At 35.7% G+C, this 24,890-nt stretch overlaps 1 protein-coding gene across 15 annotated transcripts in view; it reads left to right on the forward strand.

Moving 5' to 3' along the window:
• Gria4 (glutamate ionotropic receptor AMPA type subunit 4) overlaps window positions 1–24,890 on the forward strand; it is a 350,737-nt gene that overhangs the window by 115,487 nt on the left and 210,360 nt on the right. For all 15 annotated transcript variants that reach the window (XR_015737772.1, XM_087905884.1, XM_087905886.1 and 12 more), the window contains one exon: window positions 4,452–4,691. Coding sequence is in view for 14 of the 15 variants with exons in the window: in XM_087905884.1 (XP_087762010.1) it covers window positions 4,452–4,691 (240 nt within the window). In the remaining variant the exon portion in view is untranslated. The remainder of the gene's footprint in view (window positions 1–4,451; window positions 4,692–24,890) is intronic.

The raw sequence follows: 24,890 nt of genomic DNA on the forward strand, positions 1-24,890 counted from the left end.
TAGAAGCAATCTGAAAAGGAAGTGAGTCTGAACAATAAAACCTCCAGGTCTGCCCCAGTCACACTCTTTGGCCATCAAGGCTCCACCTCCTGAAGGTAATATCCTCTTCCCACATGGCACCACCATCTGATGACCAAGTGTTCAAACATGTGAGCCTCTGGAGAGCATTTTGTATTCAAATTATAACATTTGACATGTAAATCCCCAGAATTAAATGACTTCAACTGTGTTTTGAGAAAAGTAGTGGGTATAAGATGGAAAATGTAAAGGTGTACCAAATTTAAAGAAATGGTTGTCAAAATATGCCCAGTAACAAACGAAGACCAGTACTCTGGTGTTCGGAAGCAATACAAGGGAAGCATTTGAAAGACAGATCTAAACATGTCAAAACACAGCAGAGGATTTCACCAAATAGAAGGTAAAATGAGCTTTCAGCAATGAAGACTTAGGAGGTGATGAACATGAGATAGATGAATTGGAAACTATGTGAAAAGTGGCCCCAAAAGACGCAGCTATGAGCAGCTAATGAGAACATAGGAGGAACAAAGTACAAGAAGCTCTGTGCCTTAATAAAGTTGAGTTTCAAATACATTTAGGAAAACTCTTAAAAATGAAAATTAAAGATAAAAGAAAATGGTAAGAACTTGGCTCATACCACTGTGGCAGTCAAATTCAATACACAGCTTCTAACTTGCAACACATTGAGCTAAGACCATGTCATAATACTTGAATCTGATACAAGGCTACAATTCATCACAATTATGCCATTATGTGATTTAGTTTATCATCTGCAATATTTATGGGAAATGAAATTTTGCACCTACCTGATGAGAAGACACATTTAATTCACTCACAGCATCAGGTATAAGGTTTAAGATTACCATCATGTGTTTATATTATGGAGTAATTTACATAATATATGATTCAAGTTATCTCATTAGTGAAGCAAAATATAGAATGTGCACTTAAAATTATGATTGCATTATTTCATTGAAGACCTCATTCTAATCAGTGTTTATATCCCAAAATATTCGTTGATCTAATATTACCACCTCTATTCAGTGACTATGCTAGGAAATAATTACTGTTTGTTATTTAATATTAAAAACTAAAATTTGGTTTTCTTTTTCTACATTAAGAACATATTTTTATTAAGCTTAGTTAACTGTATTAAATTATTCTGTATTTATATACTTTTATATATACTGTTTGAATACTTATTTGTATGCCAAGAAACAGCAGATGGTATGAGAGCTGACCAAGCAAATTTTGATTTTGTGTTTTCAAAGATAAATTTATAATAAATATGGAAATGACTAGGCTATTAAATTTGAACCTATTGAACCAAATGCTATTTTCTTCAGGGTTTCACATAAAAAAAAATGACATTGATTATTTGACTGACAGCCCAGTCTTACAGATTGAAGACACAATAACCTTCACCTGGCATTGTCAGGACTGTCAATTAAAACAGGGGGATAGTGTTCTAAAGAATAACACTGTAAACAGGAATTTGCAAAGCAAAGTAGATGAAAGCATTCTTCCAGAAGGAAATGTTAATTAGTATGCACTTAGTATATTTTCAAAGTAAGAGTAATAGAAGCAGAATGGTAGATAAAATGATAAAAATCAGTTTGTGTATCATGATGAAAAAATAGAAACGGACAAAAAGGTTTAAAAGTAAGGCATTATTAAATTTGTAGAAGCTTAGTAAAATAAAATGAATTAGGCTAAATAGTATGGTTAGTACCAGGGCAATGGGAAGTTACGAGTTGGCATTGAAACACGCAAAAGGGGTGAGTGGTAGGAGGGACTTCTGTGCAGTGCCTTAGTTTAAAACCTATTCAGCACTTTGCTTCCTACACAAAGAGCTAATGTTTTGCATAAATGGAAGTTGGAGTGCTCCTAGATTTTTTTTTCTTTTGCAGGGTAGAAGGGCAGAAGAGATTATGTACCACATTCTAGCTCACCAATGGTTTTCATTCAGCATATGTCCTTCTGGGAAACTTTTGGAGTTTCTGGAGAAATACTGTGAGAAAAATACTGTTCCTCCTTTTCCTGAGTAGTTTTTACAGCCTGCAAGTAGGTTCAGTAGCAAAACGGAAGCTGGAGTTGATGACTCAAATTCTAAAGTTAATCAGAAATGAGATAACTTGTATTATTTGTTATATAAATTAGACCATAATATAAACACTTTTTTCAATAGAGTAAAATAAAAGTTATTTGAACCATGGGCTGGGGATATAGTTTAGTGGTGAAATACGTGATTAACTTAAGTATAAAATCTCGGTTCAATGATGAGAATCCAAAAGCAAAATTAAAAAGTTAAAAAAAAAGTGAATTGATTCCGTTCTTTAATTAAGCGAAGATTAAAAGGTAGCCTAAAAACTTATATGAAAACAAGAACATATGAAGGAAATGCATTAAGCTTGGACTGTACCATTCACATAAATGCATCCAAAGTGTTGGAGGGATAGCCACGAGGTTGGCACCTGATCGATAGCATGATGTTACTGGATCACTGGAGTTATGGAAATTGAATTTTATGGAAACCCAAGATGCCAATGTTTTCATTATGACAGCTCTACATCTTGAAAAAAATTATAATCAGACATACTGCCCAAACATGCCTTTGAGAATGGTTAATATGTTCCAAGGTTGAATTTTAGCTCCTGGGGAGCACAGACTTTCAGATGGGTGTTTGTCCTTAATGGATTTCTTCACAAACTGCTACAGTAACTATCCAAGTGGTATCTGCAATGTAGAATCTAAACATCTTATGTCTTAGCTTTAGATGAACTGAGGCATTTTAATCTCTAGAACTTTTACTGCATTATAAGAGAATTATTTAAACTATAACTAAGCATAGAAACTGATGTCTAGAAAATGCTGCTTTTTGTTTTTTGCATCTTCATAGGATGGCAGATTTATATGCTCTCATTGAATTTTTGCCATATTATATTTCCATCATTTACATTATGAAAAAATTATGTTTTCATTATCTCTGAAAATAAGACAACAACAGCAAAATAATAATAACAATAATTCAGGTTAAGCAGTGAAATATTAGAATTTAGGTTTTTTTTTTTTTTACAGGTTTTGCAATGTTATCCTTATATTTCCATGTCAATTCTATTTTGGACTTTTCAACTGAAATATACTCTTTGGTCCTTTATTAAACCATATTATTTACAAAAATATCATATGTGTGTCCTTTAAAAATGATCAACAGCATCTACTTTCTGCTCATTTTTATACTATCCTGTTATAACATATATTCTTTATCCCAGATTTTTAAGTTAAAAAGTAAATAGAAATAATAGAAACAGCTCTATATATATTCCAAAATCTCAGAAATTATATGATCTAAATAAAGTTGTTTGTATATATTTCTAGAACTTTTAACATTTTAATCATCTTTTTTCACTTATGTAGGCTGGAAAGATAACTCAGTTAAGAGCACTTGATGACCTGCTGGGGGACCCAGGTTTGCTTCTCAGTACCCACAACAGTTCTTTCACAGCCCTCTGGAACTCTAGTTCTAGGAGACCTTATCAGAGAAAAATTTACAATGCAGTTCTATTTCTCTAAAGAGAGAAGTGGGGGGGGGGGGGAATTAATGTCTCCCGATGAATGTAGTTCTGTGTTTTTTAAAGTGTAAATGAGAAAAAGTCACCTAAGTTTGTTTCATAAATCAGTCATGTCATGGTTAGCAAGACACATTTGAGAAAGAATATAAAGAATCTCCCTCACTTTACAGGAGTGCAAACAGGATTTTCTTTCTCCTGATATACCTGACTCAGGATTTGGGGCGATTATTTTAACGTTATAGTTACACAGTTGCTCCTGGTTCACTCAGTTGCTTATCTCTCAAACCCAATTTTCTATTTTCAAAAATGATTCAAGCAGACTTCAGAGTTGTGATAAAAACTGAAATTAATACAGAGTAAAGTTGTAAATAGAAAGGTAACAATTTGTTTATCAAATGTAGTCAGAATAGATGAGGCAAGCATACAGCTTAGGAAGCAGGCAATTGTTTCATCAATTCCTACTAAATAAAAAAATGTCAAAGAACCTTATTATAGTTTTCAGGCAAGAACAAATACAGAAAAAAAATTGTATCTCTCATTCTTAAAAGCTTGGAGCATGGGATTTGAGATGTTTTAGAGGACCATATATTGTTTATTTTAATCAATTTTCTTTTTAATTTGAATTCACTTTTTAATGCAGAGTTTTAATTCAAACCAGTTTCATGCAAGCCCTGACTGTCAGCACAAGCTCAAGAACTCACAGTTGACTGCACAGTATATGCAAACTTTTCCTGTTTTCCTTATCACAGTTGCTAACAGTTCAATGATTTTCGTTTAAACCTTTACAGGTTGTAGACTTCAAGTGGCCAGTTCTGGAGTATAACAATTGGTGATGGCCTTCTCTTTCTGTTTTTCCCCCAGTCTGTTCCCAGTATTCTAGAGGAGTGTTTGCCATTTTTGGACTTTATGACAAGAGGTCAGTGCACACCTTGACCTCATTCTGCAGTGCCCTACACATCTCCCTCATCACACCCAGCTTCCCCACTGAAGGGGAGAGTCAGTTCGTGCTGCAGCTAAGACCTTCTTTGAGAGGTGCACTCCTGAGCCTGCTGGATCACTATGAATGGAATTGTTTTGTCTTCCTATATGATACAGACAGGGGTAAGTACTATCCTTCTATATTACAGGGGCTCTAAACTTCAGTCTGAGATGCCTTTGTATCATTTATGTGACTTAGCAAAAACATTTTGATCCTTAATGCTTCTAAAACTAGAAAATAATTTGGGCGCATTAACAATGTTTTAATTTCAACTCTCAGAACACATTTCAAATTTAAAATGCTTCTAGCGAGGTATGGTGACTTTTGCCTTTGATTGCAGCACTTGACAGGCAAAGCAGAGGCAGACAGATCATGACTTCTAGCATGGTTTACCTAATAAGTTCCAGGCCAGCTGAAAGTGCACAGTGAGACTCTGTATCAAAGCAAATAAAAGCAAGACAAAGCAAGTAACTCCTTATTTCTGTGCAAACCAGTTCTGCAAGTTTGTGAAATCTAGGTCATAGAGAAAAACAAACCAAGATGTTTTTCCTCCATCAGTGGCAGCTCTCCCAGAACACTCTTTGATTTTTGGTTCTCCAAACTGTGTGCAAACATGTCAACTGAGTAGCTCCATTGTTAATTCTCCAGCAGATACCAGCAGGGCATTCACTAGATCATTCAGTTCTACAGCTGTGTATCTAAGGAATTCTTCAGATCTCAAAGTTGAAGGTTCAATCCCAGTGAGACAGCCTTCTGCCTCAGATGCCACCCACCCAACCATAGGGTTGTCTATCAGTGCATTTGACTAACCAGATTTGAGTATGTATCTATCATACTGCACACTGGGATTCTAGTGACCATCTTATTCTGCATGATTAATTGGCATGATCAAGTCACAAAACTCAGGATCACTTTGCTTATGTCTTATATGCTGTAATATTATATAATTGTTCCAAGAAGAGATATGTTTGGCAAAGTATGGAGGGGAAAATTTTTTCTCTCACTTGTTTTGGCATTCTTTCTTTAGTCTGTTTCATTTCTGGTTAGCATTATATTTACAGAACTGTTTTCTGCTCATTGCATAACATATTCTGGAAATATAGCAAATTATATTGTAGATAGTATTGTATAAGTGTGTCCCATCTCAAAACAATTTGATGCTTGAGGTGAAGTTGGACAGAGAAGAATTTGTTTGTGTAGGTGAAGGTTGCATCTTATCTTTCTATGTCTATTTTAGTGACTTTACTGCATTTGTGTTTTATTTTTAAAACATGTGTAAAGTCCATTAAATGCCAATATAAAAATAATTAGAAGGGTGGCATAGCAGTTAATGCTAAGGAAATTAACATATTAATATCAACTCATATACAAATAAAATGCTGATAGAAGCTCCTTCTTTGAATAATCTTCCAGATAAAATTAAAAATATAGGAAAGGGCATCTTCAAGGTGGACAGGGAACTTACAGTATGTACAGTACCTATCATAAGTACAATCCTCTTCATCTTCTCAATCTTTAGTTGCTAATTACTACACTTGCTTAAATTCTAATATCAGTTTCTTCTTTGTAACCCCTTTCAGATAGGACTAGAATGGCATAGATCAAGGGTAGTCACTTCCTAGGCAGTTACCCTGGACCAATTGAAAGAGGAATAACTAATGTATATGGTATGTACAAGTGCCATTCTCTTCTTTGTCTTCTCCTTATCTGGTTACTAGTTACAATACTTGCTAACATTCTGATCTCTACCAGGACTGTGCTGCTTGATTCCCCAACCCCATTTTATAGATAAGATTAGGAATGATGATAAAACTAAGATAATTAGCAAGTAAACACAAATGAATTAAGAATCTTTTAGATTCTATGAAAGTATAATATGAGAAAAGATGGATAATTCATCTGTAATGCTTTACTGAAGTATGTCCTAGACTAGGAAAGAAAATCTTCCCAACCCACAAACCAAACACAAAAAAATTTCTTGAAGTCTGAAATTTTCCTTTGGTGAATCCCCATTAAAACACTCAAGCAATTATCTATATTATAATGAATACATCAGAATTTAGAATACATTTTTATTATTAATCCAAATACATTTAGTTATAATCATTGACTTACATACTTGCTGCCGGTTACCAAGTCTGAGGATAATCCATTTCTGTAGGAGGAATAAAACCTTATATCTAATTTCACTTTCCTGCTTGACCAAGGATAATAAGGCAGATAAGAAAGATGAGGGTGTGTAAAGAGCCATAAAGAATCATAAAACTGAAGTAGGAACAGTAGACAGAAATGGATAAGGCATCTTGTCTCCATAGCAAAACTTTTAGATATTGTGATGTTTACTTTCTGTTCTTCTTAACTCACAGGTCCACAAGCTGGTACCATATTGGTTTTAAAAAGGGAACAATGTGTTGAGAATAGATAGGATGGAACAGTGACCCTCCCTATTGTGAAAAAAGAGAGATCCATGCTTTCTTGTTGCATTCTGCTGTTTCTGATTAAGACTGGAGGTATTACATTGAGAAACAAGTGAAGAGAGAACAAAAGAACTAGTTAAAGATAGGAAGAAGGGCTATGAAATGTCAACACCTGGGCTAGCAGTAGTCATTATAATCATAAACTCATATCATCTACAGACACATGCTGAATTCCATTTTGCCATCCACAGTCAGGCGTGGACAGAGAAGAGAGCCCTACTCCCACTCATAAACTATTAGTTACTTATAGATTCATGGAGTGACAAATCATTGCCTTGAGTTTTGGACCTACTAATGACACCATTATGCTGTAATGGAAACTTCCAAAATAATAAACAGGCTTAGACGAAATGGGTCACAAAGCAAAGCCGATCATGAGCTGAGAAAGGGATAGGTAAGGATAAGGGAGAATTGACAGCAATTAAAGGGAGATAGAGGGACTTGAACAGAGTGTAATCAGAGCATATTTTATTCTTGTATTAAATATCAAACAATAAAATTAATAAAATAGTGCACCAATGAAAATTTTTAACTATTTGAAGGTAGATGCTAAAAGTTAACTTGAATGAGTGCTATGTCTAACAAGGACTGCCAAAGAAGGGGTTGAGCAAAGAACAAGAAGCAATGGCAAGGTTGGTCACAGAAAGAATAAAACAGAGAAAATAACAAAATAAACAGTCAGTTGACAGAAAGTCCTGAAGGTGAGTAGGTGTCTTCAGTGAATTTTTGCTTCTTACAGTCTTCTAAACATTTGCTAACATAGTATGGCCTAAATGGAGAAAAAAGGGCAGCTCATGTCAATCCCTATGAATGGCTCTAGTGGGCATCTGTCTTAGATACCATTCTATTGCTGTGTTGAGACACCATGACCACGGCAATTCTTATAACAGAAAGTATTTAATTGTAGACTTCTTTACACTTTAGGGATTTAGTCCATTATCATCACGAATAGGAACATGGTGACACTGGAGAAATAGCTGCGAGATTTATGTCGTGATCCACAGACAGGCATAGGGAGAAAGAACTGGGGGAGGCTAGTATGGACTTTGAAATCTCAATGACCACACCCCCTAATGACAGTCTATCACCAACAAGAATACACCTACCCCAACAAGGTCACACCTACATGAGTCTATGAGGGCCATTCTTATTTAAATCACTACAGTCTCTTAAAGGTGCTAGACATACATGGTTACTGTGTGACTATTCTTTGCCTACTTCATTTGGGTATCATTATTGGCTTGCTGAACAGGAAATGATAGCAGGTAGATATTGACTAGACCTTTGAGATTCTTCACTGGAAGGGCAAGTGTTACCACAGCCTAGATATTCAAAATTACAACAAGCAAATGCAACGTGAATGTGTACTAATCCAGAGCCTGATATTTTCCATGCTGATTATGTTAAAGCTTTCCTTTAAAAATATCAAATCTGTATGAGGACTTTTTCCTTTGATAGAGCTACATACAAACTTACTTACTTTAAATTATACAAAAGTTTAACATAGTTTTATTTGAAAGGAACAGGCCACATAGGTTTTCTTAACAATTCCATATTTTGAGTGACCCATGATCTTCTAAAGCAATGTGTTTTCAGATGGTTAATAATTGCCTGATAAGCCTTTTGCAAATCAATAGCAACAGTCATTCTGGATAAGGGTTTGAAGAACTGAGGGAAAAATTTCCTTGTGGGTCCCTGGTTGAATACATTGCCCAAGGAAAAATATATAATGGAGAATCTTTGTAAATTGCCAAGTCTCAACTAACAATATCCCTTAGGCATTATTTGATATGATATTTAGGGCCAAAAATTGCAAACCTTACTCTGTACTGGAATGAAAAAAAATAGTTGTTAGATGCAAAATATAAGATGCATACCTAACCAAAATATTTAATCCTGTAGCCAAGACCTTGGCAGTAGATGATCCAAGGTCACAATGTTAAGTACCTGTTTTCAAATTCAAACTTTACAAGTCATTATACTTGACCTTGAAGAAATGCTCAAATATTACTAGTTTGAAGGTACTTTTCTGTACTGGAAAAAAAGTAGACTTAAGAAATATATGTACTGGGGTGGTTCATTATGAGGTAAGCATTAAGTTCTTATAAAGGCAATACTGCATTAGAGACACCATTCCTTTATTGTTATCATCATTATTACCAACACAATGACCCTATTATATTTTGAGTTAAATCTCCAAACAGATGTTATTCCAACATTTTTGCTGTTGTTGTTGTTTTCAAGACAGAGTTTCTTTGTATAACAGCTCTGACTGTCCTGTAACTCACTTTATAGACCTGAACTCAAACTCTCAGAGATCCACCACCACCGCCCAGCCATTTTAATATTCTTACTAATGGGTTAAAGGTGTTCAGTTGATAACTAATATTATGGGGAAAAGTTATGGCCATTAAATTCTGTGTTACTTAATGAGAGTAATCTGTACTGAGTTGAAAATTCCCTAATTGTAATAACAAATGATGTATTAGTCATATACAAACATACACATACCTTACTCATTTTCCTTTGAGAAGTTGTAATATTTAATCCCAAAACTGATAGATTCTTTTTTCCCAGAGAAAATCTTCTATTTGGGACAATTCTTCTCTAATTAGTAGGTGATTCTAGAATTATTCTGATCTGTCACCTTAACAACGTCTCTATCAGACACTACTCATTTCTTTTCATGCTCTATGACAGATGTTTTGATCATTGTTTTACAACATCACTCAATTGAATTCTGTATCCCAACAATCTACAGAATAGCAAACAAAATGCTCAAGGAGCATCTGAGATTAAGATCAGAGGATCAATGGTGAATCCAGTGGAGGGGCCATATCTCAGAATGTTGAGTATGTACAAATATAACATCTTTTAAAAGCATGGGCAAATTCACGTTCAAAATCATAGAAGACTGTAATCCTTTTTGTGGGGGACACAATGAAGGCAGAGATAATTAAAATGTCTATAAAAGTGTGGATAAGCAAAGAAAGTACACCAGGTAGCACAGGCTCAAGCATGGAAGGGTTTTCTGTTTGGGGAGAGTTGGGCTTGAATGGAAGCTGTGCTGCATTGACTTAGTGGGAAGGGAAAGCTAAGGCTGGGAGCCTTCACTAGGATAGTCTAAGAGTCATGGAGTAGCTTACTTAAGCATGTCTTGAAAACATCTTTGAAACAAGATTAGATAAAACAAGACATCTATGAGACAAGATTCTTTCTTTCATAGTAGAATTTAGAAAAGAAAAATCTATTGAACCCATGGCAGTCATCCAAAATTCCTTTTATCATTTCTTGGGTGTGGGTGGTGCACACCTTTAATCCCAGTACTTTGAGTCAGAGACAGGTGGCTCTCTAAGTTCAAGGCCAACCTGGTCTACAGAGTGATTTCCAAGACAGTCAGAGCTACACAAAAAATCCCTGTCTTGAAAACAAATAATTTTATCTTTTCTTTGAGATGATAACCTAGCTTTAATATCTAAAGAAAACAATCAATACCACATAAAAGACTATGGTATCACTATTTTCTGAAGTTTTAAGACATTTTCTGTTTAATGGGATCAGATTAAGAATATAACAGTCATCTTCTACTGTAGAGTGAGCTCAATAGTCTTCGTTATTGTTGCTAAGCCTGGACTTTTAATTTGAAAGATGGATGAAAGAATTTTCTGAGAGATCTATCTCACACAGGTTATTTTGAATATTTAGCAGGGGATATACCCACACCTCACCAAAATCAATGTCATAGCATAGGGTATTCCCTGTGAAAGAATACTGTACTCTACTTCACCTACAGGAGACTATTTAGCCCTTAACTAAAACTGATGCCATATAGAAAGGTATTTTCTGCGAATGTTCATGGTGCTCTCCTTCACAATAACTGGTAACTATTTGGCCTTCCATAGATGAATTTTTAAGAGAATATATAAGAGAAATATTTCCACCAATTTTTACTTAGGGAATATTTGAATTATGACTCACTTAAAAATCTGTTCTCTTTGTAAATCGCCTAAAATACCTTAAGCACAACCTTGAAATGCCACCTCAGAATAGAAAATAAACAGAATCTGAAAATAACATGAACATTTGTCACTGATGTGCACTTATTCTGTTCTTTTTCTGTAGTTTTACATAGATAACAGTGAAATAACTTAATGTCCATGTAGTTTCCTGTAGTTTTATATAGTCTCAGTGAAATATCTCAACATCCATGTAGATTTTCCCTATGAAATGTATTTTATTTAAACCATTTTACTTACTTCATTTTTTAATTTTAAATTGTTTTTATTATATTAATTAGTATTCACTCAAATATACAGGAAATAGTGGTAATAAAGTATATGATTTGACTGGTAGTAAACACATATAATCAGGAGCTTAAGGCAGGAAAAGTTTGAACTAGTGGCCAGCCTTGCCTCATAGAAAGTCCAAAGTGAACAGAAAAAGACCATGTTTTAAAAATATACAGAAATAAAAAATATCAAAATCAAAATCTATCTTTATTTTAAGCCTAAAAACCACACTTTTAAAGTAATATTAAAGTAAGTTATATTAGAAAGACCTTTCCCTAGAAGAAATGCATTAATTGACACAAAGGTCATAAGTGCCTGAAACTGTTATTGATTGGGGAAGACAAGCCTGGGGATAAGCAGTGGCCATCTGTGGTAGCTGCGTGTTCCTTCATATTATTGTAGGTGGGGAAAGATAGGTAATTGTTGCAAAAGGAGTGGTGGGCTGCATTCCCGCCAGGATCCCAGCTCCCCAGCTAGTTTACACCCAAAATAATTACATGGAAACTGTATTTATTTTAACACTGCCTAGCTTATTAGTTCTAGCCTCTTATTGGCTAAGTCTCACATCTTGACTAACCCATATCTAATAATCTGTATGCCACCACGAGGTCATGGCTTACCGGCATGAGTCTAGTCAGCATCCGTCTTGGGAAGGGGAATCATGGCATCTGCCTGACTCTGCTTTCTTTCTCCCAACATTCTGTTCAGTCTACTCCACCTATCTGAATTCTGCTCTATCAAAAAGCAAAGGCAGTTTCTTTATCAACCAATGAAAGTAACACATAGACAGAAGGTTCACCTACTCCAGGTAATGTTTGAAGAGGTAAACAGCAAAGAACGGAACTCAATAGCTTAATTTTTTATTTTAATCAAAACCATTCTCTTAATAGTACCTGAACTGAAAACCATGTTTCTTATCCAAAAGCATGGAAAGAAGGTCACTTTAGACTTACTATTCCTCTATTCCTCAAGAGAACATAGTTATATGGTGACAGGATGAAGCCATTGAATCAGACATTTCAATAGCCAAGGTGTTCAACAAACCCTGAATCACATGACACCGGTGGTGCCATATATCCATACAGGGCACAGACGTGTCATCAGCAGAAGACCATGGAAACAATACAAGCATTAGAAGTGAGCACAAAGAACATCCCATGTTAGCAAGAGCCCCTTATGCAGCTGCAATTAGTACAGATCTATAGGCTGCAAAGTGAAATAAATATAATTTAAGTTTATCTAATTTGACATAGAGAAAGATACCCTGAATTCTCTCTAATATTCTGTGCAAATCAGAAAGTTAAAGTTGTTGAATTATTCAAGATAACAACAGTCAAAGTATAACAAGTATAAGGCATGTGAGGACTCACACACATGTGCTAGATCAGTGAGCTTCTGAGATGCCCTGGACCCTGAATGTTGTAAAGATTTTCCTCTAGAGAAACAGAACAGTCATGTGGAAATCACTGTGGAAGGTAAGGTCAGCATACACAATAACATCAGACACTCCACACTCAAGTATCTATAATTAGAATTTACCAGTTACCACAATATTTTTCATATTTTGTTTGTTTGTTTGGTTGGTTGGTTGGTTGTTTGGTTGTCTTTCTGTTTTTTTTTTTTCTGATTTTGGTTCATTTTTAATGATTGGCTATGGTGTCCAGTCTCCTAGAAATGGAGTTACAGACAGTTGTCAGCTGCCATGTGGGTTCTGGAAATTTAGCTTAGGTCTTATGGAAGAGCAGTCAATGCTCTAAACAACTGAACCCTCTGTTCTTACATCCACCCCCATAAATTTTATTAACTAAGGCTTTTAAACCTGTAGAAAAAGAATCATTAAACTATAACCAAGGGACCAGATTTGATCAACATCTACTTGTAAACAAAAACTTTTTTGGAATACATCACACCCAACCTTTGGCTGTTGTCTGTGGATACTTTTCCAGTGATATTGTGGAATTGATTTCTTACAATGGAGACTATATAGCCCCCCAAAATATAAAACATTTGCTAGGTTAAAAGGTCAATAAATTATTTCTAATAATACATTGCTGTGCCTGTAGAACAAAGCATTGCTCAGCCCTCATCAGAGAAACTGCTTCATGCACCAAATGAGAGTTAACACAGAGTCATGGCCAAACAGTTTGCAGAGAGTGATTTGGAGCACTTAGCCTTAAATGGATGTCTTTATCAAACTGTTCTCCTCAAGACTCAAGTGTTTGTGTGGGAAAGGAGGAAATACTGTAAGAGAACTTGTGGATGACTTCAAGGGGACAGTGTCTTCCAGAATCAGGACCGACACACATGAACTTAGAGACTATGACAGCATGTACAACATTACACAGTCTCAAACCAAACAAAACCCTAGCGCCGAGAAAGAGAAATAGACACAAAGTACCTCCTTTTACCAAAAGCTATTTACAATTGATACCTACTGGGAAAGTAAAAAGTCATTTTTTTTTTCTGAAAGACTATCACTGGCTCTACTAGTCACATTCCATAGCAGGCCCCATATTCAGGTGTAATTGGCCAATACAAAATGGATTCCATGCTTTATTTTGCACTTTTCGTTTGTTTTCCCTTACTGTTTGTTTTAGTTTATTTTAATTTGCATTTCTTATTTTTGTGAGTTTTTTATGAAGTTGAGGCAGTAGGCAGGTGGAGAGGATTTGGAAGGAGTTTGGGAGAGAAGATAGGATCAAAATATATTCATAAAAAACTAGTTAAAATTTAAAATATTTACTAATTGGCCCCTTAGAAGACTTTGAAAATCTTAATTGAAAATTAAGAATTTTCTTCATTGAAAATTGATTACTTCAATAGAATCATCTTATACAGGGAAGATGATCAAGTTTATGAAATACATATAGAGATGTGTGCTCTAGTTACTAAAATACAAATCTGCAAAATACCAAATTATCTTCAACATTACTCATAAAAGCAATTTGATAAACATTTGTGAAGTTTGTTTTGGATTTTATAGAAGAATGTAATTGTGGATGCCATGGAAACAGATTTTTTTTAATATTTAGTTTCATCAACATAGGTGTATTCACCATGTTTGACCTAGGTGAGTATTAGCTTCCTTTTACAATGAAATATTCTTTTGATATCTTGATAAGTAGGATGCAGCACTTCCCTCCTAAAGGCTATTTCCTCATTGCCACGATTCCACTAACTCATAGGGCTCGTTAAATCTTTCATTTAAAAATACAAACCAAGATCTTTAGGCTTACTATTTGCTTACCTTTCTTCATGACATAGGTCTATGAAAAAGGAAGTCATTTACAAAAAAAATGCTTCAGGCATTTATGTGTGTATGATTTATATGAATATGAACTGAAGTAAAACTTTACATAAGATGGCAGGTTATTACCTCAGTCATATATAAGGTGTGTGTGTGTGTGTGTGTGTGTGTGTGTGTGTTTGCCATGAGTTAATTATCAATCTATATATTTTACATTAAACTTGGAATTATTGTAATGTGATAAAATTTCTATAATCAAATTAATTAAATTACTTCTGAAATCCTAATTAGATCTATGGGTTTGAATGAGCTTTTGTTTTGTTTCAATGATGTACACAAAAATCCAGTTAAAAAGTAGATTAAAGATACTAGAGATAAAAGTAGATTAAAGATATTAGCTCTATGACCAAGCAGTAGTAGTGCACACCTTTAATTCCAACACTCAGGAAGCAGAGGCAGAAGCTGGCAGATTTCTGTGAGTTCTAGGCCAGCCTGGTCTACAAAGCAAGCTTCAGGATAGGCTCCAACGATACACAGAGAAACCCTGTCTCGAAAAGTTAAAATGTGCATATATCACAGCCTCCAAAATCATCTTTCAGACTTCACCCTTAGCCCAAACTGAATCTTCCATCACTGTCCTTAGCCCAAACCACAAAAGTCATCTCTTCATTAAGGCAGATCACCCAACATGCTGAGGGTTTTCTCAGATGCTTCATTAAAAATCCAAAGACTTGTAATAGCATGCCAGGTGCATCCATCTCCAGTGTTTGCCATATGCTCATTGTTCTGCCCACAGATGCAAATTTCTTTTCATTTCCACAAATGAAAGACAGACAGATCTGTCTTCCTTTGCTTCTCCAAATCTCTACTCAAAGCTATGTCCTCACAGCAAGGGCTTCCTGACTACTTCTATACAAGTCCCCTCCCACCTCCATGCCTTTCTGTGCTTTTGTGTGTAATACGCTGAATTTAGTGTCACACGATTTAGTGCAAGTAGGTTTTATTTACTGAAACTTGGACAGCATACTCATGGTTACACCAATGAATTAAATTATTGTTCTCTAGAGACTATTAACTACTAATAGCTCCTCAGAGAAGTGGAGTCTCTTAAGGCCATTGTAGAAAGCGGCCAGGTACCATCTTGTGTACGTCATATTCAGAATCACAGCTCTGTGACTTCATGAGTGCCGTTGTCAAGACAGCATTCCATAACACTCCGCTCTTCCCCATCACTTGCCTTTGACATTCTTTGGAGAATTGTCTGTATTCTGTCAATCATATTTTAATAAAACGCTGATTGGTCAGGCAGGCAGTATAGGTGGGAAAACCAGACAGGAAGTAGAGGTGATGCAATGAGAGCAGGAGAATTCTGGGAAGCAGGGAGGTTCCTCTGCCATTCCTGCGCAGATCACCAAAGAGGCAACATGTAAGCTGTCACACTGAGAAAGGTACTGAGCCCATGTGGCTAACATAGATAAGGATAATGGGGTAATATATGTTATAAGAGTTAACAAGAAGCCTGACCTAATGGACCAATCAGCTTTATAACTTATAGAGATCTCTGTGTGATTGATTTTCTCTGGGACTTGCCAGCTGTGGGGTACTGGGCGGGAACAGAAACCCCAACAAGCAGGCCCTCATGTTACATATGGCGCCCAAAATGGGAAAATTGTCTGTATTCTGTCAATCATGTTTTAAATAAACGCTGATTGGCCAGGCAGGAGGTATAGGCGGGAAAAACAGACAGGAAATGAAAATGATACAAGGAGAGCAGGAAAATTCTGGGGAGGAGGAAATTGATTCCTCCCACTCTGACCCAGATCATCAAAGCAGCAGGATGTAATCTGCCAGCTAAAAAAGGTACTGAGCCACATGGCTAAAATAGACCAAAAAAATGGGTTAATCAAAATATAAAAATTAGCTAATAAATAGCCAGACCTAATGGGCCAATCAGCTTTATAACTTACAGAGATCCGTATATGATTTTTCTCTGGTACTAAACAGCTGGGGGACAGAACGGGAAAGAAACCCCCAAACAAGCAGGCTCCCCTCATGCTACATCACCCCTCTTCCAGAATAATTCTACTGCCTAACATGACACTACCCATTTTCTTTCCCCAGTTTTCTTTCTTCTGCCACACATTCCAGCTCTCTTCTTCTTTGCTTTACTTAGTTAATGCAGGCAACATTACAGCAGGGCATTTGGCTGGTTTAGTCACTGAAATATTATTAGGATCTAGAATCTTATATATTCTCTATAATTCTATATCTGAGACATTGAAAGTGCTGCAGATATACATTTTTTAACATGAGTGAAAATAATTGATTCGAAGAATGAAGGACTAAGTCTGAATATTTGCATCATAATTATCATGGAAAGGATTGGTTCTATTGATTCTGTTGGTTCCATTGGTTCAGAATCTCAGGAATAAATCACCCTGCAGTTGGCTTTTAGGTCATGTAGAAACTCACAGCCTTCTGCTATCCCTCACTCTTTATCAAATTTTCTTTATTGAGAAAGCAAGTTGATAATTTTTCAGATCATACTCTGCAGTTGGTAATGCTGTGTTATGATTCAGAAAGATCTGGAAAAAATTGAAAACTAAACTTGCTCAAAACTCAGCAAACTTAATCCCAATGTATTGTGTGGATTTTGGATGAAGAAACATTCTGAACAGAAATATGAATAGAAAAGCAAAACTATGGACAAATCAAAAGGACTATTAAATATATCAGAAAAATATTTTAAATGGTATCTGAAACCTTTTTGAATCATTTATATGATAATAGGAGGCACTTTTACAGCATAACCATGTCAAGCCTGGGGCTACAAGCCTTACACAAACAAACCCATTCATATGCAATTAAGTAGGTGAAGCTATTTTCATTTTACAGAAGGGAAAACTGAGACCCATCATGGCTATAAACTTGTTCAACATCACACAGGGACTTAGAGGCCAGTTGGACTTCTGAATCTTTGCCATGAACATCTTTGTTCTGCTATGAGGACCTCCAGCTTTACTTGAAAACAGAAAGAGTCCAAGACCATGGTAGAGAAAGCACACTCTTGACAATTAAGTATTCCACATCCTGGGCAACCCTAACAGTTCCTAAAAGGCAAAAAAATAAAAAATAAAAATAAATTTAAAAAAAGAGCCAGCCAAAGATCCAAATATTTCTTGCTTTAGAATTTATTTTATTTCAGCATGGGCATCTGAGTCCTGCAGCTGCCATGTATGCTCTTTTGTGTGGTCACAGGTGTTGGCTGAATGAAGAGAGCACACAGCAGCAGTGACAAGACAGGCACAGTGGAGACTGCCAGCACAGGGGGTGCTGATGCCAAGCCTGCTACTGAGAGTCAAACATATGCATGTGCCAGTTTTCTTCCAAATGCTTTTCTATTGAAGCAAAACAAACTTGTCTTCAATGAGAATGTTCATTTGAAGTAAACATCCATTAAAGTCTTATATTGAATTTTAGGAAATTTAAGCATTTCTTTGAAGTCCATGAGAAAAAAGTCAAGAAAAACAAAATGGTAATCAGACTAGATACATTAAATGAAAAAATAAAATCAGATAACACACAGAAGCTTAAGAGAAAGGGGCTCCAGTTCCTACACTGTTGTCATTCTGTTCAATTACATAAATATCTGTGAGTGGTCTGCAGTGTGCTCTGTACTTAGGAAATCCACCTATAAACGCACAGAAAACAGGAGATGATGTTATGATTTAAGGCAGTTTTGTAACATGAAAAGGCCAGGCCTGCTTGTTCGGATTTCTGTCCTGCCCAGTTCCCCCAGCTGTTTAGCCCCAAAGAAAATAATCACACATAGATCTCTGTAAGTTATAAACCTGATTGGCCCATTAGGTCAGGCTACTTATTGGCTAACTCTCTCATCTTGATTAATCCATTATTCTGATCTATTTTAGCCATGTAGCTCAGTACCTTTTTCAGTGGGGCAGCTCACATCCTGCTGCTTCGGTGGCCTGGGCAGGAGTGGGAGAAATCAACTTCTTCCTCCCCAGAATTCTCCTGCTCTCCTTGCATCATTTCCACTTCCTGTCTGGTTTTCCCACCTACACCTCCTGCCTGACCAATCAGCGTTTATTTAAAACATGATTGACAGAATATAGACAATTCTCCTGCACCACAGTTTAAATAGAGGTTAGACTTCAAAATGGCATATAAGATGTTAATGGAGACTTTTAGGTAAAGGAAAAAGAATGTGTATTAGGGAGAGGAATTAAGACAAGGAGTTGGGATCAGCAGGAATGAAGAGCAGTTCACATTAACATGAAACCATCCCCAGCAAGTAAGCCAGGATCCCCTAAGGAGCACTGTGTACTCTGATTCTCTCAGAGACAGAACATACAACTGGTGTTTGGTTAATGCTGAGTGAAAAACATTCTCCTGTGAAGTTAACCATGCCCTTATTGAGGCACTACTGTAGAGAGGGTAGATCATTATGCTCAGAGGAAACCTTAGGAAGGATAGCATTTGAGCTGAGTCAAGAATATAGACTGGGAGATTTCATAGAAATAGAGACACCTCTTTCTTGAAAGAGAGAGAAAGAGAGAGAGAGAGAGAGAGAGAGAGAGAGAGAGAGAGGAGAGAGGAAGGGAGGGAGGGGGGAAGGAGGAAGGAAGGAAAGAAGAAAGAAAGGAAGAAAGGAAGGAAGGAAGGAAGGAAGGAAGGAAGGAAGAAAGAAAGAAAGAAAGAAAGAAAGAAAGAAAGAAAGAAAGAAAGAAAGAAAGAAAGAAAGAACATTATGTATGGTCAATTATTGTTGCTTGGGAATAGAGGGTGTGGATAAGTGATTCCAGCAGAGAGGATAAGGAGGATACGGAGGACGGAGTTAAGACAATTAAGAACTAGATCATGTTCGATTATGAAAGCCCTGTGTAAGAATCTGGAAAATTATGCATTGTGTGGAGTGATACTAATGGTTATTTTAAAATAAATTAACTCATTATTAAAGTTCATACTTTAGACACTGAACTATCATAGAAGATTCTGTGATGAGAAAATCAACTGCAAAAGTCACACTGCGAAGTGTAAAAGAAGTAAAAAAATGAGCATCATGTACCACATATATAAGCGCTCAGAAGGTATAGAGTAAGTACATGAGTCATCAAGTGTGCAGGCTTAGGTCAATGTTTATCAGTAGATTTGCTGTCAGATACTATTTTAAAGATTTTTGCTTTGGGTTTGATTTAAAAAAGAAACAAAATATAAATGACAACTTGAATCAAATCTTGAATTTCTACACCTTTTATGTATTTTCAGCACATAGCCCATATGCTAGTGAAACTGTCAATATATCCATTTCATTCATTAGTCCTTTTTATAGTCAGATATGTGTACAACAAAGATGTTAAGGAGTTCTAGTTTGTTATGAATTCATGGTATACCTAGCATTCTAAAACAAAGAGAATTAAATCCATGCTGCTGCCAGGCCTGGATTCTAATGCCCCTTATTTAATGACAACGTCTAGCTGTGGGCAGATGCTCACAATGGGCTTGCTTTACTCTATAGACTTTGTGACTTTCCAAAGAAAATCTTTTTTCTTCTTGAAAATATTGTTTGATCAGCACACGTTTGTCAAATTAGATGTGTTCTCTTCGTTTGTCAAAATATGTATAAATGCAATTTTAAAACTTTGAGTACTTGGTCATAATTTTTCAGCCTCTCTTCTTTTCATTAAAAGTATTCCAAACAATTGCTTTAGCATTTTCTGTGGTTTGGATCTGAAAATTTTTCTCAAAATCTGGTAGAGACTTGATCCCTTGATTTTTTTTTTTTTGAGGGTCAGTGGAAATCTAGTGGAGATGCTTAGGTCATTTGGGACTTATCCTCAAAAGATAATGGGAACCTGCCTGCTTCTTGCCTCTTATTTACTTCTTGGTATGAGACAAGATATTTCTCCTATTATACATACTTGCTTTGCCATCATATGCCACCATAGACCTGAATCAACAAGCCTCTTATGTACTAACAAACATCTCTACAATTGTGAGCTAGGATACATTTTTCCTCTTTATAAATAAATCCCATTTTTTTCATGATGGAAAAAGTATGACTAACACTTCATTTCAACTCATACTTCTCCAAATTTAACATTTGGGGTGGAGAGTAGTGAGACAGGGTTTCTCTGTGTAGCCCTAGTTGTACTGAAACTTGCTCTGAAGATCAGGTTGGCCTTGAAGTCAAAAAGATCTACCTGCCTCCCGAGTACTGGGATTAAATGTATGCACCACTACCACCTCACTTTAACATTAATCCTTTAAAAAGCTAAACATCCAAGTTCTTCTGAGCCTAGAATGTCAGGTATTCCTAAGAGAATAGCATACAGTAGGATTGTTTGGTTCCCTGCCCACTGACTGGGGTCTCGCTTCTGGCAAAGGATTCCTCTGCTTACCAAACTGATTTCCTCTAAACTCTATTACAGGTTTTCTTAATTTTCACAGAAATTAAAGTGGATAATTTCTACTCAGTTCTCTTTAGATCTCCTTAACACAACATCAGAACTTTCCCCTAAAACCCTTTACATTCTATCAGCATGCTTGGAATTTGCATTCATTTCCTTCTAGTCAGTCCCTGTTGCCATCAGGAAATAATCCTTTCCCACCAAAGCTAATCCTCCTAGTAAGCCCATGGCTTACCTTATATTTAGAGGTGCCTCCTTTAAATGAGGAATTTATGGCCCACTCTCTGCCCCACCATTCCTTGTCCCCATGTTCTATCATACACAATCTCCTTATACACAGATGACCAAAATTTCATAAGCCAAATACTTTTTATAAAGACTGTAATCTTACACATTTTCTGCTTATGAGAGTACAGAAGAAGCTGTGGATAGAACATCCAATGAATGTCGTGATGGGACAATGAGAAAATGTGTTATGACCAAATAATGCAATGGTATCACTGGTCCGTTTCCTCCATCTTCAAAGTCATCTTCTTTGAATTTCTAAATTTCCATTTCTTTGTCACATAGCTTTCTCCACTCCATATATTTGCAATTATAAAAACCCAGATAATTCAGGATAAACCCTAAATCTTAAATCCTTTATCAAACATGATCAAATCAGGTGAAAATCTATTTCTTAAATAAGCTAATAGTCATGGGCTCCCATGGATTAAGAACTGTACATTTTAGAAGAGCACAGTTGCTCACACTGGACTCAGGAACTGTTTATGTATACAATCCTGAATGTCTGATACAGTTTCCCTCCCTAAAGGAGAAATAGCTACGAAAGCAAAATGTGAATGTAAGAAATGAGGGAGCACCGCACTGGAACAGCATTTGCCTACTGTGCACAAGATCCTTGGTTCATATCCCAGGACTAAAAGTATTAATTACAGATAATACAACTATATTCTCAAATTTTCCATTCAAAGCAAAATTGACTGTCCAATGACTAATTCAATAAAACTAAGTTATCATATGAATTGGAATTAATGAAAACTACTTTGTGTGTGTGTGTATGAATCTGTGTGCATGTGCATATGTGTTTATGTACTTTAGTCCAGTCAGAAAACCGAGACCACTTCTGAGACCACATCTAGCATGCAGATATATGCATACACAGAATTTATATATCATTAAGTGTTCTCATTTCTGTAATAAGGAATACAAGAGATTCTAATTTTTTTCCTTTTTGTATTTTATAATTTTTCTTTAAGTATTGATTTTAAAATCATAAAAAGTAATTCTAAGGGAAAGCAAGGTGGTATTCTATAATTTAATACAATATTCCTTCCAAACTTATGACATTTTTGACTCTCAGTTATATGCTTCAACCAGTCAGAATTTTTTTATTTATATAAGATGATTTATAAAAGTTCACAATAATGACAGATAAATAATATTTGAGTATATTACTGCCCAAAGACATCAAGTATTTTTTCTTTTTAATATCTGTTCATCTTCCCTTACACTTCCATATTTGATTTAAATAAAAATTTTAATTATTTGATTAAAATGCCTGGTATTCATTTAAATATACTGCTGTTCCATCTGAATTAATTCTTATATTGATATGGTAACCATTTATCCCCACCATTCTATTTATTTGTTTTGTTTTATTATCATTGTGTGAACAATTGGAACTGAGCCATATGAGTACCACAGCACAGGTGTAGAAGTCTGGGGACGATTTTAAAGGAGCAGCTCTTTTCTTCTGTCTTTTCATGGATTTTGCAGATTGGATTTAGGCTATCAGACTTGTGCAGCAAGTTCCTTGAGCTAGTGCATCAGCCCTACACCAGACCTTTTCAATCAGTTCACTGATAGAAACATAGATGTAGAATTACACCTACAGAAATGTTATTCTTAGGACATTTGGATGAAACAAGAAAGTACAACTAATATAAGGCTTCATAGATCTTACAAGAGTAAGGAAAACAGAGGCATCAAAAAGAAAACAACACCAGGAACTGAAGACCTGGCAGGATTAGGAAGGCCTCTTCCTGCTTTGTTTTTAATGTGCTAAATTCCCAGAAAAAAAAAAATCAACTGACCTCAATATGCCAAGGAAAATTTGCCTTTACACAAACCGCTGAAGATAATCAGGTACTCACCTGTAGTCTATACTGACGATTGTAAACATTGTGCTGTTCTCATTATTAATGTTTTTTTTTCATTCTAAATGCAGATGTTTGATTTCATGAATGATCTAATTGAGAAAAGAGATCATTGTATGCTGTACACAAATCTCTGGAGAGATCTTTTCAGATTTCCAGTTCTAGTTAAATGAAAACAAAGAAGACAATTAAGAACTCCAAGTAAGGAAGAGGCATTTCAGAACACAGACTGAGTACTTGATTCCTTCATGGTTTTATAGTGTAGACCTTGACTCATGCTCCATACGATCATAGAAAACCAAGCCTAGAATGATGAAATGAGTTCACACTCACATGCAATAGCTCACATTACAGTCTAAGAAAATCAATCCTTTCTATCTGAAAGTAACCCCATGGAATATAGAATGGCTTCTTTCATGAAGACCCATGTACTGAATGAATGGTCTCCTTAAAGGTGTCAATGTATTATTATAATAAAACTACCAAAAATAATTTAAGAGTAATGGATGCCAGACACCAAGCCTGAGATACATAATGATGGCTTGCTTCAGTATCTTTTCCCGTACAGTCTTTCTATTTAATAATAAAATGTATACCTTACCAATACTAGAAATGGAGGGCTAACTTACAGACTGTTGATAATGTCAGAGAAGTATGGCTATGAACCATGTATGATATAGACTCTGGTATAAATAGAAAGAAAGAAAAAAATCAAACAGATGTAGCAAAAACAACCAGCATTCCAGATTCTAATGTGTCTAATAATAATTTTCATTTATAGGGTAGATATGTTAAATCTCATAAACTGTAAGAGTGTCTGTAGCATGATCTACAAACACTGACAAGTTTGCTACTTTTGAGTTTATGGATTTGCTAAAGATTCTAATGTGTCTAATAATAATTTTCATTTATAGGGTAGATATGTTAAATCTCATAAACTGTAAGAGTGTCTGTAGCATGATCTACAAACACTGACAAGTTTGCTACTTTTGAGTTTATGGATTTGCTAAAGCTGATACTTGATATTCTACTTTAAATGTTGTGTATGGAAATATTTCAATCTCACTGCACTTTTAGGAATTTTATAAAAAGAAACTTACGACTATGTAAGCAATTAAAAATTTTTTTAGATTTATTTATGTTTTGTGTGTGAGTGTTTTGCCTGCAGGTGTGTATGCACACTTCATGCACGCCAGGGGAGGTCAGAAGTCAATGTCAGATCCCTTAGAACTAGGTAGGGATGACTGTAAACCACCATGTGGAGCTACTGGGAACCAAGTCTAGATCCTTTGCAAGAAAAGCAAGTGCCCTTGACACCTGAGCCCTCTCTGCAACCCACTGACTCAAGATTGAGAATATTTAGTGGAGACAGAAACTGAAATTTTCCTCTTCCCCTCTCTTTAGACTGGTTCCAGGTTGATGGGGGGAATTTGTAACATAGTTTCTGCAAGATGAAATAAAAGAAGTGAGCATAAGCAAGAGTCATTAATGACAAGAGACTTAGCATTCGCAAAATGAGAGCTTTCTTTTCCTACTTTTGAAAATCCAATCAGCTCAGTCCATAGAAATGAACACAGAAATTAAAAAAAAAAAAAAACTGGGTTTTGATTTGGCTACCCTTTCTTTTCTGCATATACACTCAAGTCACAATTGGATTTGTCCAACTTCTAAACCAGTGTTATTTTATTCATCTCACTAATCATCTCAAAGATTTGATGGGA

Source organism: Myodes glareolus, chromosome 4, assembly GCF_982192425.1.
Source record: "Myodes glareolus chromosome 4, mMyoGla1.1, whole genome shotgun sequence".
In the NCBI taxonomy this organism is placed as follows: Eukaryota; Metazoa; Chordata; class Mammalia; order Rodentia; family Cricetidae; genus Myodes; species Myodes glareolus.